The following is a 19,975-nucleotide window of genomic DNA, read 5'->3' on the forward strand; positions in this document are numbered from 1 at the left end:
AACATACGCCTAGTCCTAAAATTATATCTCTCACTGTCATTGCGAGCGGGCAGCAGGTCAGCTAGTTTATGCTGGTCACTCTCTACTATTTGTTTAAACAGATTGCTACATAATTCCTCACGCCTATGGAAGAGTGTTTCTAAACCCGCATCTTCCAGGGCCTTGCTATACGAAACCTCTGGGAATAGGATCCCTCAAGACTCTTTTCTGAACTCTCTCTATTTGGTCGGACAAATAGGCTGGCAAACTAGTATGGAAGGCCTGACATGTATATTCCAGAACGGAACGTATGCACGCACGATAAAATAGAATTATAACAAAGCGAGCAGAGCCGCGAAATCAAATTCAGTATACGTAAGCGTGCTCAAAATCCCGATAGTGCACGCTGATAGCGTGAGCAAATCGCTTCGCCAGAAATTTTTTTTTTCGCGCGAGCGGCCATTGTTAGCGCGGGAAAAATAATATATTTCGCGACAATAATGGATACAAACCAAAATGATAGCTATTTTTGCTTTAACGATCATGTTGCTGACATTTGCAAATCTTCATTTTATCATTTGCGAAATATTAGCTATATTTCAAGAATATAGAAGAAGCTAGAGTTGCCCTCGGCTATTGCCTCGGGCAACTCTTACGCTTCTTTCGTGCTCTCCAAACTTCCCACGTGCTCCATAACTCGATAGTGCACGCTAAAGCATGAACCAATTGTTAATTAGAGACTTATGGTCTATGCCAGCACGCTTGAGTTGCTAAAGCAAGTAAATTCGTCGAGACGCTTTCATAGTAACATTATCTACATGATCGTTCCATTTAACTAATTCCTTACAGTGACGCCGATTTTTGTGGTTGTGACTTGATTCTGTCCTTAAAATCCTTAAACCCTGTTGTGTTGACGGTTGAGTGCAATATGGAAACGTTAGTGTAGGTGAAAGTATTTTTCTTGAAAACGGACAACACGTTACCTGAAAACACGTCACTGTGGTGGGGACCTTAATGATGCTAATATAGCTTGTTTTGGTCGCGCGCCTTCATCAAAGGGAAGTTGTGCTAGGCAGTGGATATTTGAGAGTTTTTTTCTTTATTTGGATCTGAAATCTCCAAAAAAAAAAAAAAAAAAACCTAAAAAAAATACGTCAAATTGCGCCAAAAGCAACCGCCATCCGCCCCCAAGGTCGTTCCCGTTTAAAAGTCGTCCTCTCTTAATAGTGGTCGGGAATGTGTATTTCTGTATTAGTCCTTTTCATTTTTCTTTAGATATCTCGTCTTGTTCTATTCGCACACAATTTCGTTTACTATCTAATTTTAATTAATATTCATTTATTGTTTCTTTAAATATATTATTCAAGAACCAAAAAATCACTTTACTTCTGATAAAATACTATATACTCAACTATAACTCTTATTGCGCGATTTTGTCTCCTGCGATGCTGGTAGGTGAATAGTACCTGATAATCACTTTCGATCTAGCCAATCAGCGGGCGCGATGATATACCACTACTAATGCAGGTCTTTCCACTAAATAAGTGACGTTAAAATGGTCTAAAATACACGAAGCTAAAATAGTCAAACGTTGTTGAATCCCACCTCTCGTTTCTAAGTTGCTGCTATCGAAAAGACGATGGAGCATGCAGTTTCCCAACGAACAGGGACAAGAAAAACAACGAGTAATGGACAACGTGTAAATCAACAACACGTCAATATTGACAACGTGTCAAGGGACAACGTGGAAGTGACAACAGCAACAATCATACCAGAAGAGACAACTGAAAAGTAAATCCACGATAACGTCATTTCCGCCAAAAGCTTTTGTTCATAGTAGGCCTCTAGGTTATTCCTTAGAGACCGGCTCAGCACGCACGTCATCTTCCATATTCTAGTTGCAGAAGTCTCTCCCTTATATGCGGCAATTTGAAGGTGACGACCCGAGGGTGACGACTTAGAAAAGGCGACAACGTGTGACCTTTTCCTGAGCTTCTGTAACCAGGTGAATGAGAACTTTGGAGACGCGAAGTTAACCGCAACATGGTGACGCCTTCGACGAAATCACTGTCCCTGGTGCTACTTTTAGCTTTACTATTCGTTAAGTCGGCTTTTTCAGCACGTATTGTAGGGTTTCATGCCATAGGAGGATCACAATACATTAACACGAGAAACGTCTTAGAGGAACTGGCCTCTAGGGGACACGAGGTGAACCTCTTTATACGTAACATGAGTCTCGCTGCACGCTTGCATAAGTTTATCGCCCTGATACAATGCTGATCTCATTCAAAATTTTTTTGTTCTGTTACAGATCTATCCAACGAAGACACTATTAATGATGATAATAGTTACAATGATTGCTATACTATTAAACAATCATTTTATTATTATTGATAATAATAGTAATAATAATAATGATGATTATTATTATTTTTAATAGTATCGTTTCAATTTTATTAGGATTTTTTTTCTTGATTTTGGGCACCTGCAGACAGTTTAAGCCTTTTGCCCCAAGGGATGACCAAAGTGATAAATTTCTCCTTTCAAGATCGATACACAATCAAGCAGAAAGGTGGTTTATGTAACCATGTATTTGATTCTTAAAGGTTGTCTTGGTTGTTGCATCATCGTTTGAAAAATTCAAACCGAGTGAGAAAGTGCCACACAAGATCTACCAAGTTCCATACAAACCAGGCTTCATGGAGAATACTATAGTGCCACTTGAACTGGAAGGGAAACTGCTTGAGCTGTTGTTTAAAATGAAAGATGTCTTTCGAGTTATGTGTGAAAGTGCTTTAACTTCCTCTGAAGTCCTGAAGGAGTTGCAGAACTGTGATCTCCTCATTTATGACAGTTCTTCTTTCTGTGCTGCATTACTTGGCGAACGCCACAACATTCCTCTCACTGAGTTACTGCCTTTGTCTCCAAACAGCCCAGCTGCTTCTTTTCACATGATACCCATGCCACTTTCCTATGTTCCTCTTCTTCTTACGGGATTTACTGATAAGATGACTTTTGTGGAACGTGTTACAAATTTGGCATTTTACTTTGGACAAAAACTATTCATTAGCATGGCAATTAACAAGCCAATGAATGCCCTTAAAGTAAAGTACAACATAAAAGTTGAAAGGAGCTTTGAAGAAGCCATTGCCGATGTAGAACTGCTGTTGATATTAGCAGATTTTGCATTGGAATATCCCCAACCTCTATTGCCAGGTAGGAAATGTTAAGGTGGTTCACAGCACTTTTACAGCATTTTTCCTTTCTATCAAACTTTTACAACCACCAGCTATTACAACTCTTCACCAGTTACTGGTAAAATGTTGAATGACATATTTTTAATTTAATAATTTCCCATTTACCAGTGAGGTCGGTATAGTTGCACTTTCACCAACTTTTGGTAGTTGAAAGGGTGTAAGTACTTTATCCCAAGAGTTAATGGCACCTGGTTTAGCTTAGAAGATTTCATGATCATGGTTGGCACCCAAGGATTAGGGAATTGAATATATTCCAAAGATTTTTCACAACCAGAGTTAGTCAAATAAAGCATTATATAAGATAAAAATATCATTCCATTACATATCTTCAACAGGCCAAATCATGATTGGACCACTGAATGTGAAAGATGCTCAATCTCTCCCCCCTGACTTAGAAGAATTTATCAGCAATTCAGGGGTTCATGGTTTTATTATTTGTTCCTTTGGCTCAATGGTGGCTTCAGTCCTTCAAAGGGAGAAAGTAGACATGCTAGCTACAGCATTTGGAAAACTGAAACAAAAAGTTATTTGGAGACTTAAAGGTATTTATAGTAACTGAAAATGTATTTTCTATTTGCTCTTACAACCTGAGTTACTACTTCAAAAGTAATGTATTTCATCAATTGATTTGTTTGATGCATTTGTCATTCTATCCCTCTGTGTATTAAACAGTAACAGGTAAATGCTTACTCTTAACAAATTAAAGTCATGCTAACTGCAAGAAACTTCATTGAATAAATGCTGATTCTCAGGAAATGTAGCAGACAAAATTACTGTAAGCCAATTGTAGTAAGCAATTAGTGCCAACTGCATGCAAGAAAATGGCAACAGATGCAACGGGAAAGCAAATTGGAGTAAATGAGAGAATTTAAAAAATCAGCAGCAGACAAAAATTTATGTTATACAAGTGACTCAATCTCATGACTTGGAGTTGGGTTTGACTTTCTGATATGAATCTATTTTCTCTCTGGTAGGCTATATCCCATCCAATCTTAGCTCAAATATCAAAGTAATGGACTGGTTACCCCAGAGTGATCTCCTGGCTCACAAGGACATCAAAGCTTTTGTCTCTCATGTTGGACACAACAGTCTTTACGAGTCTGCATACTATGGAGTTCCATTAGTGGCATTTCCACTGGGTGGAGACCAGGATAGTAATGCTAAGAAAGCAGAGCATTTGGGCCTTGGTCTAGTTGTGGATCATAAGAGCAACAATGCTGAGAAGCTGTTTGAAACAATTGAGCAAGTTATTGTTGAATCACGGTGTGTACTGTGATACAATTTGTAAAATCAAATATTTATCTTGATCAATACCTAGATTTTAGTGGTAGTTATTTTCTTAATGATAATGCTTTGTTCTCATTTTGGGATAGTCCATGAGTAAATGGGGGTTGTTTCTTTATATGTGCAGCTTTTAATAGGACCAGTTGGTTGGTCTTTTTTGGTACCAGGGAAAGTCACATGGCAATTAACTTCCACTGAAAAACTTTTACTTGAAATTTATTCTTTCTGCAGATATAAAGCAAAAGCAATGCACATTTCAGGTCTTTTGAGGGATCGTCCACAAACACCTCTTCAAAAAGCCTGCGACTGGATAGAATATTCACTCAGACATGATGGAGCTCTGCACCTCCAAGCTCAAGTGTTTAACATCCCTTGGTACCAGTACTATTTACTTGACGTCATAGCTTTCCTTTTTGCAGTAGTAACTGTCACTGTCATTGTGATAGGATTAATGTGTAGATTTTTGTGCCAGGCGTGCCGTAAAAAGGGCAGTGGTAAAACCAAAAAGGATTAATGTTATTTTTTGTTATTAATCCACTCCACTTGTGTCTTAAGATGATCACCCTCTCTCGCACAACCCCCCCTCACCCCCCAAACGGAATGGGCACATAAGCACCAGAAGCTGAGCAAACCATCAAGGTCTTTCTGCCATGCAAGTATAACACATATGTAATTGCTAACTTGTTCAGCAGGGTCAATGATGTTTTAGCAAGTACCAGCCTCATGTGAAAAAACATTTAACCAAGGAGAACTACTTGAGGTGTAGTGCTTCTTTCAGTTTTCACTTGGCTTAGAACAATTAATGCACATTTGGAACTTTTACAGGAGGTCATCTCTCTCTCAAGAAGGTCTTGACATTCAATTACTCCTTGAGGAAAATTGTTAGCCTTTCTTGGCCTTTAAGCAAACATACAGATGTAAAGTTCCACCTTAAATTTCATTGCATTTAACACTTATTTACTCCTGGCAGTCAGTGAGAGCCAGTAGCCAGCTAGTCCACCATCTTTTACCAGCTTCTTTCAACTCATTTTACCTTAAGTGTTGATGAAAAAGTTGTTTAACTACTGAAAGACCACAGTGGAAATAGTAAAGCCACCATTTCCCAGTTTTGATTAGAATTGAATGCATAATTTACCTGTAACAGGGTTAGGTGAATGAATCAGTTCCATGCTCAGAAATAGCTTAACAGTTCACGCCAACTATGTGGAATGTTGGACATTCTAATTGAAAAGTTTCAAGTCTTGCGTGTAATCTGAAAGAACAATATGGCCTCTTCTATATGCTGTTCACCTAATATTTCTTATTTACCTTCTACTCTCAACACTTATTGACAGCCTTGTGTATTACTAAGCTTATAAGTCACCAATAAACAGTTATGCTAAGCAGTTTATTTACAACCATTGGAAAGGCACAGAAACTCTGCACGTTTTTACAAGAACCCATATTTTAAATATTGAAATACCATACTGTTACCAGTATGTTTAATATGCAAATCCATCCAAATATCAAAGTAATTCTTCTTACAGAAAACAAACATATGGTTGATGATCAGACTATAACAATTAATCATATAGTGTGATCACACAAATAATCACATTACAAGACAGACGGTACGCAATTCCCAAAATTGAAAGGGATCTCTGTGGGAGTGAGTAATGTAATGCAATAATTTTGCATCAAAACTGAGCTCCAGATTGTTAAAGCATGAACAATGGAACCTAGAACCTGGCCTTCTGATTTTTACTTGTGGAAGTGATTATAAAATACCTTCAACTACAGAAAGAATTTCAATAGAGGAAGAACCTAACTATTGAACATTTGCACGAATTTGGGGTCTTAACTCATCAGAAGTAAGATACATTTTTGAAGACTTATGTAAAGGGATCAAAAGATTTTTCTTCCCATAAGAAGTCGTTCATTTCCTATACCTTTGAAAAAATTTACAGACCTATGTACCGTACTTATTGGACAGTCACAATAAACTTATCAAAGTATAATTGATAACCGGGCTCCCATTTAGATTTAATAACGAGTATGAGAAACAAAAAGGAACACTTGTGAGAATGAGAGAGTCGCAGACCCTTCCTCAACCGCATACTCAAATCCCCTGCCTACATCCCCAAGCTGTGTCATATTTCCCATCTTCTCCCACAACACCCCAAGTGCATGCTTATTTATATCCAAACCATGACGGTACATTTGAATTACTTCATACACCATAGTTAAACTTGTGTTTAGCAAAGCCTAATGAAACTAAAGATGGGATGAATTTGATAGCTGTCTCCTAGTTTCTCTCCTTGCGAGTTTAGGACGAGGATGCAACAAACAACTTAAAAGACTTCATTTCTAGGTTACAAAAAGAAGAAGGAAAAAAAGGGATTATTTTAAGTATAAAAGTTAAGTAATTTTGAAAAGCCTGAATTATGTTATCCTAAATTTTATAATGCAGAGATTCTGTAGATGTGGGTCATTTCACGAGCGGTGTCACTCTGTCGCTATCATCTGAACAACTCATCTCCTTATATTTTTTAACTTCCTCCATATAAGCTTTCCATGCTGAAGATTTGTTTTCTTCCTGTTACAGAAAAACAAACAGACAAGGATTGAAAAGTTGGTGATAAAACCATATTCGTCCATAATGTTCGCTTAGTAAAGTATATTCTATATACAAGGCTAAAAGATTTGGAAAAAATTATTAAAATGTGTGAACCAAACATTTCCAACCCTGACAATGGCAGACAGCCGAAAATGTTTGGTTCAAACATTTTAATAATTTTTTCCTAACCTTTTAGCCTTGTATATAGAATAAAACCATATTCATTTCTACAGGGATGGTTCTCACTCATCTTTTTAACCCTTTGACTCCCTGAAGTGATATAATAGTATTAATAATAATAATATAATAATAATATTAATATGTAACTTCTTATAATATTGATACATTATCCAGCAAACAGGTAATAATGAGAGAATATTGACCGGCAGTAGAGCATTTTGAATGGTTGATTTTAGTTATTGGCCCTCTGACTGCCCGAGTCGTGTAATAAGAATACTTCAACCTATCAAGTAGAAGTTGTTATTATCCAACTACACTCCATAGAGTATAAATAACGCCATAGACGAGTACAAATATCACATGGTATTTGTACTCCAGAGAATCAGTTAAACAGGTTTTCTTCCATCGTGCAAGTGAAGAATTGAAGTTATGAAAAAAAAATGGCAGGCAATTTGAATCATTTTTCTGATGATGAAGAGTGGAATGGCTGGCAAATATAAATCCAAGTTTATTAGATGAATCAAATGAAGAAAAACAGCTAGATGACCAGGAAATTCCTTCATTTATTGAAGAAAATAGAAACAACACAACAATGTGCCAGTTCCATTCCGCTTCGCATAGTTATGTCACACATTTCCCGTAAATAAATATCTGCGGAATTCGCCCGCACTTAAATAACAATTTGGCATGTTGGATAATAAATAAGTTATTAGACGTTTTGTTGTGTAGTATTGCTGAGTATTTTTACTCGTTATTTGTATTTTGACTCACCCTACGGGCTCGTCAAAATTCAGCACAACTCATAAAAATACTCAGTGATATATTTATTCTTGATCTAGCTAAAAGGGGAGAATTAACAGTTAGATCTTGGGAGATAAAAGGTTAAGCAATATTTCAGTAGCCAAAGGGGAAGTCATTTAAAAAAGTTAAGAGAAACAAATAGGAACAATGGCAGAATCAGGGGTTTCATTAATGTCTTCAGCAGGAAAGCAACTGGTTTTCGCAGGTAGGCAAAACTTTTTGAACTGAACTTCTTTATAAGATAAACTTTCCTCTAGATTGTCAAACCAAGTGGGCAAAACCGTCCTCACAACTGGTCAATTTGCCTGGTGCCCAGCCCCTAATCAATCCCCTGCAGAATAATGGTCAAGGAATGGTTTACAACCTGACCTTGATGGCTGAAAATCAATGGTTCTGAGACATAAGAAGGGTTCATTGGACACTGGAGTCCTGATCGAAATGTCTGGGTTCTAGCCATGCACAAGTCAGTGTGTCACACTCTTGGCTAAAACTTAACCAATGGTAAACACCACAGCATACACTATTTAAGTTATGAATGTATGTGGGAGGTTGCAAAGCACGAAATAAGTGTAAGAGTCACATGAAGCATTAGACGAGAGCGACTCTGGCTTCTTGAGTAACCTGCTGTAAAACTGCAAGACCTACAGTCTCTCCTGGTTAAAGTAACTGATTAGCAATAGAATCTACTACGTCAATCTTGTAAAGAGACTTCATCTTTTAAGTGAGATTAGAACCAGAGGCCCTAAGGGACAGACCATTATTTTTCTGGAGGGGTGGTATGAGAAATTTTCTTCTGCAAACATTTTTTTTAAACATATACATCTCCCCAAACATTTTTTTCCAACATTATCTTTGTGCAAACACTGTTTTCTTCCATTTTTTTTTCCATGTTCTCTTATTTGTGGTAAATATTTCTGTTGCTCTATTGAACTATTTTACGAAGAACATAATAAATAGTGCTATTGCCACTTATTTTGTCGATATACTTTGGTAATAACATTTTGTAATATCTTACCTCACTTCTCTGCAAACATTTTTTTACCCTATCACGTTTGCAAACAATTTATTGTCTTTTCAGACCCTACAAACAATTTTTTTTTCAATATTTCTCATACCCCCCTCCAGAAAAATAATGGTCCGTTCCGAACTAACTTGCATTAACAAGTACTGTTTTTTCACCTCTAACTGAGCCTTTTTTGCTGCCTCAGCTGCATCTTTTTCCTTCTTCATTTTCTTTGCATAAATCTGCCGTGAAGCACCACCCATCTTTCCAACAGCAAAATGCCTCTTACCCTAGATTTGTTAGATTAATACTAATACCGTAAGATAACATCAAGCCCAAACAGCTGGTAAATGCCGCTTGAAATGTTTCCTTCTGTGTCTGATTACAACCATCTTACAACTGGTGATTTTGAATCGCGGTCTTATTGAAATGTGGTCAAAAAATGAATCAAGAATTTTTTTAACTTCACCAAACGAGCAAAAAATTCTATTTTCTAAATTGCGTGGTTTCGATCAGACACTTAAGTTAGTTTTAAGTTTGATTCATTCGCCACAGGAATTGCAGGAGAAAGGAACAGAACTTTCGTTCCAATTGAAACCTAACCCCTTTGATACCCACCCATCCCACCCCAGGGAGGACATCCATCACACAGTAATCTCGTGTGTGGGAAATTAACGTCTCCTACCCCAACTCTGCAGGAGACGGGACCTCCATTTATCGTCCCTATCCGAGAAGACTAGAAAGTCTAACCATTTGCAGATGTTATTACAAAGGCAGCTTCACCAAGTCTTCAGAAAACAATGTTAAAAACAGTTTTCTTCCGTTAGCAAAAGCAATGGAAGAGCACTGCAACGTAAAACGTCGGTATGCAACCCCTCATTATCTTATAACGAAATTGAAACAATTTCAATTTTCAAATACACATCTTTCTCGTTCACCCGCGCGAAACGAGACATTCCACAGAGGAATGTTTCCCTTTAAAGCTTACAACTCTATCATTCTTTCTTCACTAAACCAGACCTGCTGTGTCAATGAAAGCGAAAGTCCAGGAGCTTTGCCATCATTATCTTTCTTTGGACCCGATTCCTCGTCTGATATCTTGTCATCTTTCTTTTCAAAATTTGTACTTTGCCCTAACGTACTTTCAGATTTCGGCTGAAGTTTTTTAGCCTCTGCTTCCATTTTTTTCTTAAAAAGTTCTAGAAAACTGCCATCGTTAGCAAACGTGTTTATCACAGTCGGGGTACTCGTATTTTCTCCCGTAGTGTCAGTTCTAGTTGGCGATCGCTTGGCCGATTTCTCCTTCGCGGACGCCATTATTTCTGTGCGTGTAAGCTAAAGAAATGAAATTTCGCTGGGACTTCTGGGTTTTTCATCCTCATCAAGAGAGAGATTGGGACGAGCCAACCCCAACTAGTCTCCAGTGTCCTCTCTCTTCGGTGCATGGAAGTCTCGCTTAGTTCGCCTTCGGACGTCCGGGTTCTCACCCTGACCAGAAGCTCATCACTTGATGGGCTCCTGCCCTGACTTAAAATACTGCTCCCTTGAAGTCAAACAAGGTTGGGCGAACTTCATAACTTCGGGGAGCGCTTTCGCGATGGTGAAAATGGGCAAATTTGCGTTGAGGCGAAAATTGCTGATACCCTCTCCTCTCTCCCAAGTTTGATGTGCAAAGGGCGAAATCTGGGTAACAAAGGGCGAAATCTGGGTAACAAAGGGCGAAATCTGGGTAACCAGAGTGAAGGGAAAAGATTAATGCGCAGAAGAACATGTTTGAGAAATTAATAATGATCCTAATTTCAAACCCCAAGATATCGGGCGTCAACTCTGTCAATATTCCCTCTGTATTTCTGTGACCCAGTTTACTTTTAACATGGTCAACTCCAATTTTTATACGGCTAACTCGACTTTTTATGCGGTCAACTTGACTTTTTACATGCTCAACTTTTGACTTTTTATATGGTCAAGTTGACTTTTTACGTGCTCAACTTTTGACTTTTTCTGTGGTCAACTCGACTTTTTGTATAGTCAACTTTTTACTCTTTTTATGGTCAACTCGACTTTTTACATGGTCAAGTGGTAATCTTTTGAATCGTTCCATAATGCATTGCGCCCAATCTCTAACTCATAAAAGCACTCGCTGAAGTTCGTTTTCTAGTTGCGGTGACCCCACGTGCGCTGCAAGTTGGAAATCGACGTGCGAGCTCTGCTGCAATCGAAGGGCTTGATGATGAAACAGAGGAAGTCGAAGCAATGTTGGTAGCCGTGAACGCTGCCACATTTCGAATTTCATTATTCTGTAGATTGTCGATGGCTTCGAGGGCCTGCTTAGCTATGGCACACGCCGAGGAGATGCGCTGCAAGTCTTCGTTATTGTCGGTCATTTTGTTAGAGTCCTAACGCAATGCATTGTATAGATTACAAAATCAAGTTGACCATATAAAAAGTCGAGTTGACCATACAAAAGGTCAAAAGTTGAGCATGTAAAAAGTCAAGTTGACCATATAAAAAGTCGAGTTGACCATACAAAAAGTCAAAAGTTGAGCATGTAAAAAGTCAAGTTGACCATATAAAAAGTCGAGTTGGCCATACAAAAAGTCAAAAGTTGAGCATGTAAAAAGTCAAGTTGACCATATAAAAAGTCGAGTTGGCCATATAAAAAGTCAAGTTGACCTGTTAAAAGTAAACTGGGTCACAGAAATACAGAGGGAATATTGACTGGGTTGGCGCCCCATACCAAGAGATGTTTTTATTTCAATATCACAGTATTTAAATGCAAAATGATGTGGAACTCAAAGAACAAACTTGTTAATTCTAACAAACTTTATTCGTTGTAAACGAGAAAATAAAAGAACTGTTTTATTGCTCTTTCATTAAATCCTCTTCAAAAACGAAACTCTTGAATAAGATTGGACAGACGCATGTCTTAAAGAAGCAAATCAAATTGCGTATGTTTTGACGATGCTTACTATAAAATATGGATTTAACTAAATGCAGTATCTTGGATGGTTTATTCAATGCAATGTTTCAATTTTCTCGCTGTAAAAACGATGCCAGAGTAGCAGCAGCTAGGTAATCGTCGACAGAGTGACGGCCTCCTTCACTTCCCGAGTCAGAGGAGGAATGGAGCTTAGTCTTAGAGCTGGCGCTGCTGTCAGGTAAAGGAATAGGACTGGACGGGCGATGTGCTGGAATATGTTCACGTGAACGAAAAACATACGTCTTGCTAGAACCTTGTGGGGAAGCGTAGGGCATGTTAGAATATTCCAGGCCAAGAAACCCGCTGGGTGGGAACCAGGGTGTGCGTGTAGTAAACGGATGATAAAATGGGCTCCACGGCTCGAAAGACGTTTGGGTCAGCGGATTGGGTGGAATAATAGGAGGTGACGCTTGGAAAACTGCGAGCGCACTGAAATCTTGGTTATCTACGTGCATCTTTGGAGCAGAGGCAGCTGGAGCGGGTTTGTTTTTGATTTCGTGTTTACGCCATCTAGCTCGACGGTTCTGAAACCAGACCTGAAAATAAAAGAAGCATTGATACATAAGAAAAATTGCACACTTCAAGGAGGGCTAATGGTCTTTTCACACCGGCAAAACATGATAAGTCAAACCAATGAAAATCGACAACAGAATATTTTAGACTTCATTCTACTTAGGATGCAAGTGATCACTAACTTATCGTTTCGTTGTGCCAAATTTGTGGTTGACAAATATCAGTTTAAGTAAATTCGTTAAAGAAAACAATTGAAACCGTCTTTAAAAAAAAACGCTTAAAAAAACGTGTTTTAGCTTTGGTGTGAATATCAGTTTACCAAAAGACCTAATCTGAGAGACTTGTCAACTTCTTACAACAAGTATAATTTGATTGCGACCATCTGCGAATTATTTCAGGGGAAAAGGGCAGAATCTAATAAACCCATTGCCACTAAACGGTCTTAACGAGCCAACAGAGTTAAAATAAATTTTCACCACTATTCATGACCTCTGCGATACCCGGGTGCCTTGCTGTAATATATATATTTTATATTTCACATTTTGTGTGAGCGTCTTCGATAGGGATAACCTCCGACGCTTCCATTTATGTATGCACATATTAAAATTGATTGATGATTCATGATGACCAACTGAGCTAACAAGCCAACTGGGAGCTGGTCATTATGTTGGTACGTATTAAACCCGTGAGATAATGAATCAATAAATTTTAATATATGAAAATCATACATGTGCATCGCGGTTCAGTTAAGAAGCGTTTGAAAGCGATCCTCGCAGTTATGAACCGTACTACTTAAGTAGTAGTGGAAATAGGGCCTTGGAAAAATTCAGGCCTGTACGGGATTTGAACCCATGACAACAATTGGCCCCTATTGTAGTAATGAGAAATTAACTATCATGAACGACAAAATCGAATGCATATTACCTGGATTCTGTCCTCCCCAATGTTAAGTTCTCCTGCAAGATCCTCACGTATCTTTATGCCTGGAAATTTCTCATTTGCAAACGATTCTTCCAGCCGGTCTAGCTGTTCGTCAGTAAACGCTGTTCTTCGGCGTCTTTGTCGTAATTTGTCACCTTAAGAGAAAAAAAATGTTTAACAATACATCTAGCTAGTAGTTCGTTCTGTTTGCATATTGATAAGCACTCAGTCAGTGCTCAATAAATTTGTATTCAAATTAAAAAAAGAGACTGAAAGGTTTCTATATGGTGCTGGCGGGTCGGCGAGGTTTTAGTGATAAACTCCGCCATTAATGGTTTGTAATTCTCAACTTCCTTGAGACACTGAGAAGATTTTATTTCTGGTTTAGCGATCCTTCTTATAGAAGAAGAAAAGAACCTTTATTAATTTATACCGCTCAGGGAAGCCCCTTCAGACGCAAAAAGGTGTCTGTTATCAATGGGAGCCCTGAGCAACAACGCACAAAACCACACTAAACATATATAGCTTCAACTGACCGATCAAAGTTCCCAGTCATAAGACTAGCATAATAAGCAGCAATAATGCTGCGCTCAATCCTGTTCTCACCATCATTTATTTATCGTAAATGGATTACAATTTAGAAGTAAAAGAGTTTTTCGACCTCGCACATGTACATCTATCGCTGCTTACGTTTGTAACCTACCTTCGTTTTCTGGAGCTGATCTTTTGATTCCTTTCCTTGAACTCATTCTGAACAGAACGAAATTTCAGTTAAAAGAGGAGTTATGGAGTGATCAACTTTCTACAGGGAAGTGAGTTCCTTTCGCTAGTCGGAATGAAATGACTGTCTGTGAGGTTGATTCCTTTAAATAGCCGATGACGCGCGTTGATCTAAATTTAGGCGAGGCGCCAAAACTTTACAAACAATAACTCTGTTACTGACTTTAAATTAGGAAATTATATCTCACCTTTTTGATAGTTCACTTCTTTGTCATCGTGTGAGTTATTCACCATTGTTATGCACAAACTCGCACCTTATGTTAAACAATTTCCTTCAATGTTAAGTTGAAGGTGACAAAATGTTGCAAGTTTGACAGAAAAAAGTCGTTTCGAGTGAACTTATCACAACTGCCAGAGTTCTGAATGATGAAACAACTGCCAGAGTTCTGAATGATGAAACAGTCTTCTTGGAATCCAGTTCGGAAATATAAAGTTACGACAAAGTTGCATCAAAGGCGCGCAAAACCGGGATGTCTGAGTGACTGAAACTTCAAGTTGAGGTATTATTGATATCTTAAAACGCTTACGTGAAAATTCCATTTGTGTTATTATTGATTCAATTAAAGTAATAATAAAGATGATATAATTTTAGGAGTGGCTTAGTATGACTCAGGTTTCTTGCTTGCATCTATTCTGTGCCAAAGCGTTAGTTATTAACGGAGCGAAATGATAAACGGCGCAAAAACTACGCGCATCGTTAGTGAATGCCTGGAAAGAAAACAGTCGGCTCCTGCGAATATAAGGTGGGACAAAAATGAAATGAAACGAAGTTACATTTGGAGATACTAGTCAAGTATGTATTTCAAAAAGGGTTTATTCTCCTGGGAAAAGAATTGAATGGCTGACTTGAAATACAAAAATATGAAACAATCTTCGCATTTGCATTTCATAGCAGATTACAATCTTTACAACGTGGTAACTGATCCTGAAGGGAAATGCTAGCTTTTGTCGCATTGTTCCCCTTTACTGGGTTAAATTGCTGGCGCAATTTTTTTTCTCAGCAGAAACGAGCAGTTTCTGGTGAAAAGGCTCACATGCGAGGAGCAAGGTGATAATAAGTAGTTGTGAAAAATTCAGGTGTGCCAGGCGTAGCCGTCAAATTTTCTCTTCTCAGACCACGAATCATTTCATAAAACTTAATGCTCGATCACATTGTATAAAATGCTCTTGTAAAATGATTAAGACTTAACATGGCTCCAGAGCCTTTCTTGAAACAGAATGTGATGGATTTTAAGTGTCACTCAGCCTCTGAACTTAAAAGATCTGAAAATTTGCGCTGTTGAGGTTACTGAAAATTTGCGCTGTTTTGGAAAAGATTAGCCTGTGACTTTAGAGAAGCATTTCCGGTTGTCACTTTTTATCTGCCCCAAAGTTAAAACAATAATGGTGATGACAAATTAAATTTTGCGCAATTCAAGTCACAGAAATTCAATGTGGGTCTTTTTGGTAAAAAGTTCTTTTGCTCCCGAGGGGTCTCGAACCCCCGACCTTCGCATTACTTTAGCATCCTCGGCGGACAACGCCTGTACTGCTTATAAGTACGACGCTCTAACCAACTGTGCTACGGGAGCTCAGATATACAACTCCGTCATTCTTGGAAATTAATTTCAAGTTTTGGGGTTGCATTAATTCGATAAATTCCAATCGTCAATAGAACTTGTAAAAGGCGTGTCGCCATTACTGTGTCAAAATGAAAAACGCACTTGTCGCAAAACGTAGCGCATCATCCTGTTGCAGGCCACTTAGGTTGAAAGAGGAAAATTCTGGTGAAAACAATTAGTTGTAGTAGATAAAGAGATTAGCAATTTACCATATTTTCATATTCGGAGGAGGAAATAGTTCTCCCAAAAATTCCTGACTAAGGTAGTAAAAACTTCGCGCGCACGCACGTCGCCATTTTGGAAACAATTCAGCCAAAAAAACCTGGAAACTGAATTTTGTGATTTCAAAATGGATGTAAAAAAGTGGTAATTGAATTTCTTTTTGTGCAATTTGGGTCTGAAATCATACTTATCCCACATAAAGCTGAACATTGACTAATTGGTCCCAAGCCTCCATATTACTCACCTGACATGCGCAGTTAATTAAATATGCAAAGAGCGCCAAGTTTCAAAATGGCGGTCAACAGAGCCAAGCGGGAGGGTAAGATTCCGAAGAGATTTATTGACGAATTCGCCGAAGTTAAGACCAAGAAATGCAAGAAAATAAAAATTACGGATAAAAGTACTTATCCAGTGGAGATAACACAGGTTGACAAAGCGAGAAACATGGTTAAAATTCATTTTAAAGGGTACAGTGAGAAATTTGACCTTTAATCTTTTATCTTTAATAAGTATACTCCTAAGACAGCAAAAAAAAACTATATTAGGAGTTTCAAAATAATATCAAAAAATAACAATACTAATTTCAAAAACAATGGCACTAAGTAATGAACAACAATTGGTTAAAACTCTTGATATAAATATGATCTATGAATTACAAATAAATAAATATAAAAACAACAATAAAACATATTGAATATATAAATATAGCTATAACTATTCCTAAACTAAAAGATTAAAACAATTGATAGATGTCAATTGAATGACTTGATGGCTGCAAGAGCAATTGCCTTAAACTCATTTAAGTTAACGTCTTTACTGATAGTTAGATTGTTCCATAAGGGCGACCCTAAAACCTAGAACGATGGAATGCTGGGATGCCGGAATATGACTCCAAATCCTAAAAGCCGGAACGATGGAATGCCAGAATGCTGGAATGACAGAACGATGGAATGACAGAACAATGGAATATGACCCCAAATCCTAACACCCAGAACAGATGTCAGGACATGTTGCACGAAGTTTGTACAAAGACATTGAAGCACTTGGCTCATTCATCCCCAAGACGATAACACACGTGAGTAAAAGTAAGTGTTGATTTTTTATCCTTTACTGAGTGTTATGAATAATTATGGACCATTATACATGAAAGGTAGCTGCTTTGTAAACCTGTTTATCTTTTGTTGTGCTAAATTTGAAATGAGTTTTAGTTGCGGCAGAAGAAGTGGTACAGCTTTAAAAATTCAGGCACGTGAGCATACAAAGAATGCATATAAGGTGTCACATCTTTTGCTTGCATGGTAAATGTCAAGAAATGTTTGAAACCATTTTTTTATCTTTTCTTCAAGGATAGAGATTGTGTCATCAGTAGTATAATCTAGTTTGAGGTCACCAATAATATCCATGAAATTACCCCATAGGGCTTGCAGCTTATCTGCAACATGACCTTCTAATAGTCGTGCATGAAAATTTGTGTTGAAAGAGCAAGAGTTTTTCAGGTCCAGTAAGATCTCTGTACTCCAACTTCTTAGTGTCCTTATCAATTTTCCACTCAAAATTAATTCCTTAAGCTCTTTTACAAATTTTTCGTACCCAGCCACGTGTCTATACCTATTTTGACAAAAACCATTTGAAAAAGTAGGTACCTTGTCAATCGCATCTTTTCTGCGAAGTTCCCTGATAAGAAGTTCAATTAAATTATTAGGTATTCTCAAAAGCAAATGTAGTGTATCGATTATTACATGGTCAATAAGAATAAAATTAAATAATGGATTGGTTTTACAATTATATTGTTTAGATTTTGCATGCTTACCTATTTCTTGTGAATCTCTTGCCCCAAGAGATTTGTCAGTTAAAGACCACTTTTTACTGATGTCAAACCTTTCATGTCTTGGGCACTTACACCAAATACAGGCAAAATTTTGATTTGCAGCTCCTAGACCACAGACACAGTCTAGAAACTTCCAGTCTCCTCCTAAAAAATACTCAACGCTAATACTTATGATTATTTACAGTTATTTCTTTTAAATTGGACATTTCATTGTTTTGATCAGCAAGGCTTTCTCTAAGATTGTTATAGTTCTCTGTTGCCTTAATTATTGCTAGAACATAGTTTCCTTTTTCATTCACTGCTGCATCCTTTTCATTCAAAATTGTGTATGTTACATTTTTTCAAGTTTAAGCCCCTTCCCAATGTTGGTACCATCACCACTGATCTTTACTTTAATAGTAGTAGCCTCGTCCAATACTCAATTTTTCTACAGCCTTTGTATCTGTTCTCCAAGACTGTCCCTGAAAGAAATCTGTATTCCCTCTGCCTCCCCTGGTGTTTTTTTTTTAGATTCCAATTGGAATTTAGCCTATCTAGATGTTTACATATTTTATATTTTGTGGGCATGTCTTTACACTTTATGGCCAACTCATTCTAAGCTTCATTAGAGGTATTAAATTTGTCAGTTCTTTGGCTCAGTTTCTAGTAGTTGAAATTCTCCCTCTTCTATCAATGAAATAGTTTCATATTGCTGGGTGTCGTTATTGAATATCTCCACCATAGTGGCAACAAAATCATACAGGCCTAAAAATGATAGCGCTGAGTGGCAGTCTTCTTTGAATGTTCGCCTTATCCCTGCTTGGTGCTGTTTGGTGTACTCCGTGAATTTTTTATTCTTGATTGGACCTCTTTGTCCCTCTTTTTTTTGTATTCTTGCTGCTTTCTTCGCTAATCTCTTGAATTTTTCTTTGTATTGTTCTTTTCTGTTTTCCGAGTCCCAAATGATATTTTCGAGTTTCTGCTCAATTTTTAATTTCTTTGCCTGCTCTACGGCTAAATCCAGTTTAGCTTTCCTTTTCTGTCCACGGAGCTGTTGGTTTTCCTCAATCAATGAGTTTTTTTTTCAAGCTCATGAAAAAGAATTTTGAAGGAGTAGTTTTTCGCCTTCCATTAATCAATCAGCTTCTTTACACTATTCTCCCCACTTTTTGAAGCTTTCTTGAACGCTGAGTGGAGGAGAGAAATCTTTTTCCTGAAGACGTTGAGAATTCTGGAATTTAACACAACCCCGCTGATCTCAGATTCCCTCAAGATTTTTTCCACGATTCCTGCAATCAGAGAATCGGCACTTTCGTCGTTCGGCTCTTGGTCAGGCTTCTTCGACAGGGAATATATGAGATAGCTGTTAAAAAAAAAAAATCAGTTTGATGAAAACAAAATTAAAAAAAAAGAAGAAAAGAAACGGGTTGAAGTAAACTTCGATTAACGCAATGTTACTTGTTTATTTCGTAATTAAACCAAGGCAATTTTTCCCCTTTCGGACCACTTGTTTCTTCGTCAAAATCGTTTTGCGCATCTACGGCCACCGAGAGAAGAGGCAGCGAGGACAAAATCACCAGTGCGTAAACATCGAGTCCCATTTCCCGAACCCAAACAATATCCAAAATTCATGTATTATACATCAAATTGCGCCAAATTTATTCTTCTTTTCGTATTTCGCGGTAATGACCAGTTCTGTGCATGCGCTCTAGAGTTATAGCCCCAGACTCTATGGCCAGTGTTTGCATCTAGCATAAACACCCCTCTTCGAAATGTCTGAATTGTTAACCAAAAGTTTAAAAAAGCCCGAACGAAATATTTTCATGATTACCTTCAAATACAGCGTTATAGAAAGCTTATTTACGATAGTTTTATAAACTGAGGGTAAGAAAGATAGCGATTCAAGTGGAATACGCGAAAACGAAGAAAATGTTCGAAAATTAGTGTGTTTTTGACTGGCCCCGGACTGCGTGACATGTCACGAAAGTCTGTACAGGTAGATGTTAAACGTAAGTTTGATATGGGCCCCGCCGGCCGCCGCGTCGTTTGAT

At 37.8% G+C, this 19,975-nt stretch overlaps 3 protein-coding genes, 1 non-coding gene and 1 pseudogene across 5 annotated transcripts; 1 reads left to right on the plus strand and 4 right to left on the minus strand.

Moving 5' to 3' along the window:
* The first annotated feature begins 14 nt into the window (after nucleotides 1-14).
* LOC111338207 (UDP-glucuronosyltransferase 2A3) lies at nucleotides 15-5,905 on the plus strand. Its single transcript, XM_022944646.2, has 5 exons — nucleotides 15-2,187; nucleotides 2,586-3,195; nucleotides 3,572-3,778; nucleotides 4,211-4,499; nucleotides 4,752-5,905. The coding sequence occupies exons 1-5, from the start codon at nucleotides 2,023-2,025 to the stop codon at nucleotides 5,032-5,034; spliced, it is 1,554 nt and encodes a 517-aa protein (XP_022800381.1). The 5' UTR covers nucleotides 15-2,022; the 3' UTR covers nucleotides 5,035-5,905.
* Nucleotides 5,889-10,449, minus strand: LOC111338223 (uncharacterized). Its single transcript, XM_022944663.2, has 3 exons — nucleotides 10,121-10,449; nucleotides 9,277-9,390; nucleotides 5,889-7,095 (listed from the first exon to the last, which is right to left on the minus strand). The coding sequence occupies exons 1-3, from the start codon at nucleotides 10,415-10,417 to the stop codon at nucleotides 6,988-6,990; spliced, it is 519 nt and encodes a 172-aa protein (XP_022800398.1). The 5' UTR covers nucleotides 10,418-10,449; the 3' UTR covers nucleotides 5,889-6,987.
* A 1,567-nt stretch (nucleotides 10,450-12,016) lies between these two features.
* On the minus strand, nucleotides 12,017-14,350 carry LOC111338585 (paired box protein Pax-6). The gene is made up of 3 exons (XM_022945087.2): nucleotides 14,218-14,350; nucleotides 13,518-13,669; nucleotides 12,017-12,616 (listed from the first exon to the last, which is right to left on the minus strand). Exons 1-3 carry the CDS (start codon nucleotides 14,261-14,263, stop codon nucleotides 12,128-12,130), a joined length of 687 nt encoding a protein of 228 aa, XP_022800822.1. The 5' UTR covers nucleotides 14,264-14,350; the 3' UTR covers nucleotides 12,017-12,127.
* Nucleotides 14,351-15,754: 1,404 nt separating this feature from the next.
* On the minus strand, nucleotides 15,755-15,865 carry Trnai-uau (transfer RNA isoleucine (anticodon UAU)). Its single transcript has 2 exons — nucleotides 15,828-15,865; nucleotides 15,755-15,790 (listed from the first exon to the last, which is right to left on the minus strand). It is a non-coding gene; the product is annotated as a tRNA-Ile (tRNA).
* A 1,332-nt stretch (nucleotides 15,866-17,197) lies between these two features.
* On the minus strand, nucleotides 17,198-19,945 carry LOC148724219 (uncharacterized; annotated as a pseudogene). Its single transcript, XR_015992046.1, has 2 exons — nucleotides 19,383-19,945; nucleotides 17,198-19,287 (listed from the first exon to the last, which is right to left on the minus strand). The product of XR_015992046.1 is annotated as an uncharacterized LOC148724219 (transcript).
* Nucleotides 19,946-19,975: the final 30 nt, after the last annotated feature.

Source organism: Stylophora pistillata, chromosome 9 (genome assembly GCF_964205215.1).
Source record: "Stylophora pistillata chromosome 9, jaStyPist1.2, whole genome shotgun sequence".
In the NCBI taxonomy this organism is placed as follows: domain Eukaryota; kingdom Metazoa; phylum Cnidaria; class Anthozoa; order Scleractinia; family Pocilloporidae; genus Stylophora; species Stylophora pistillata.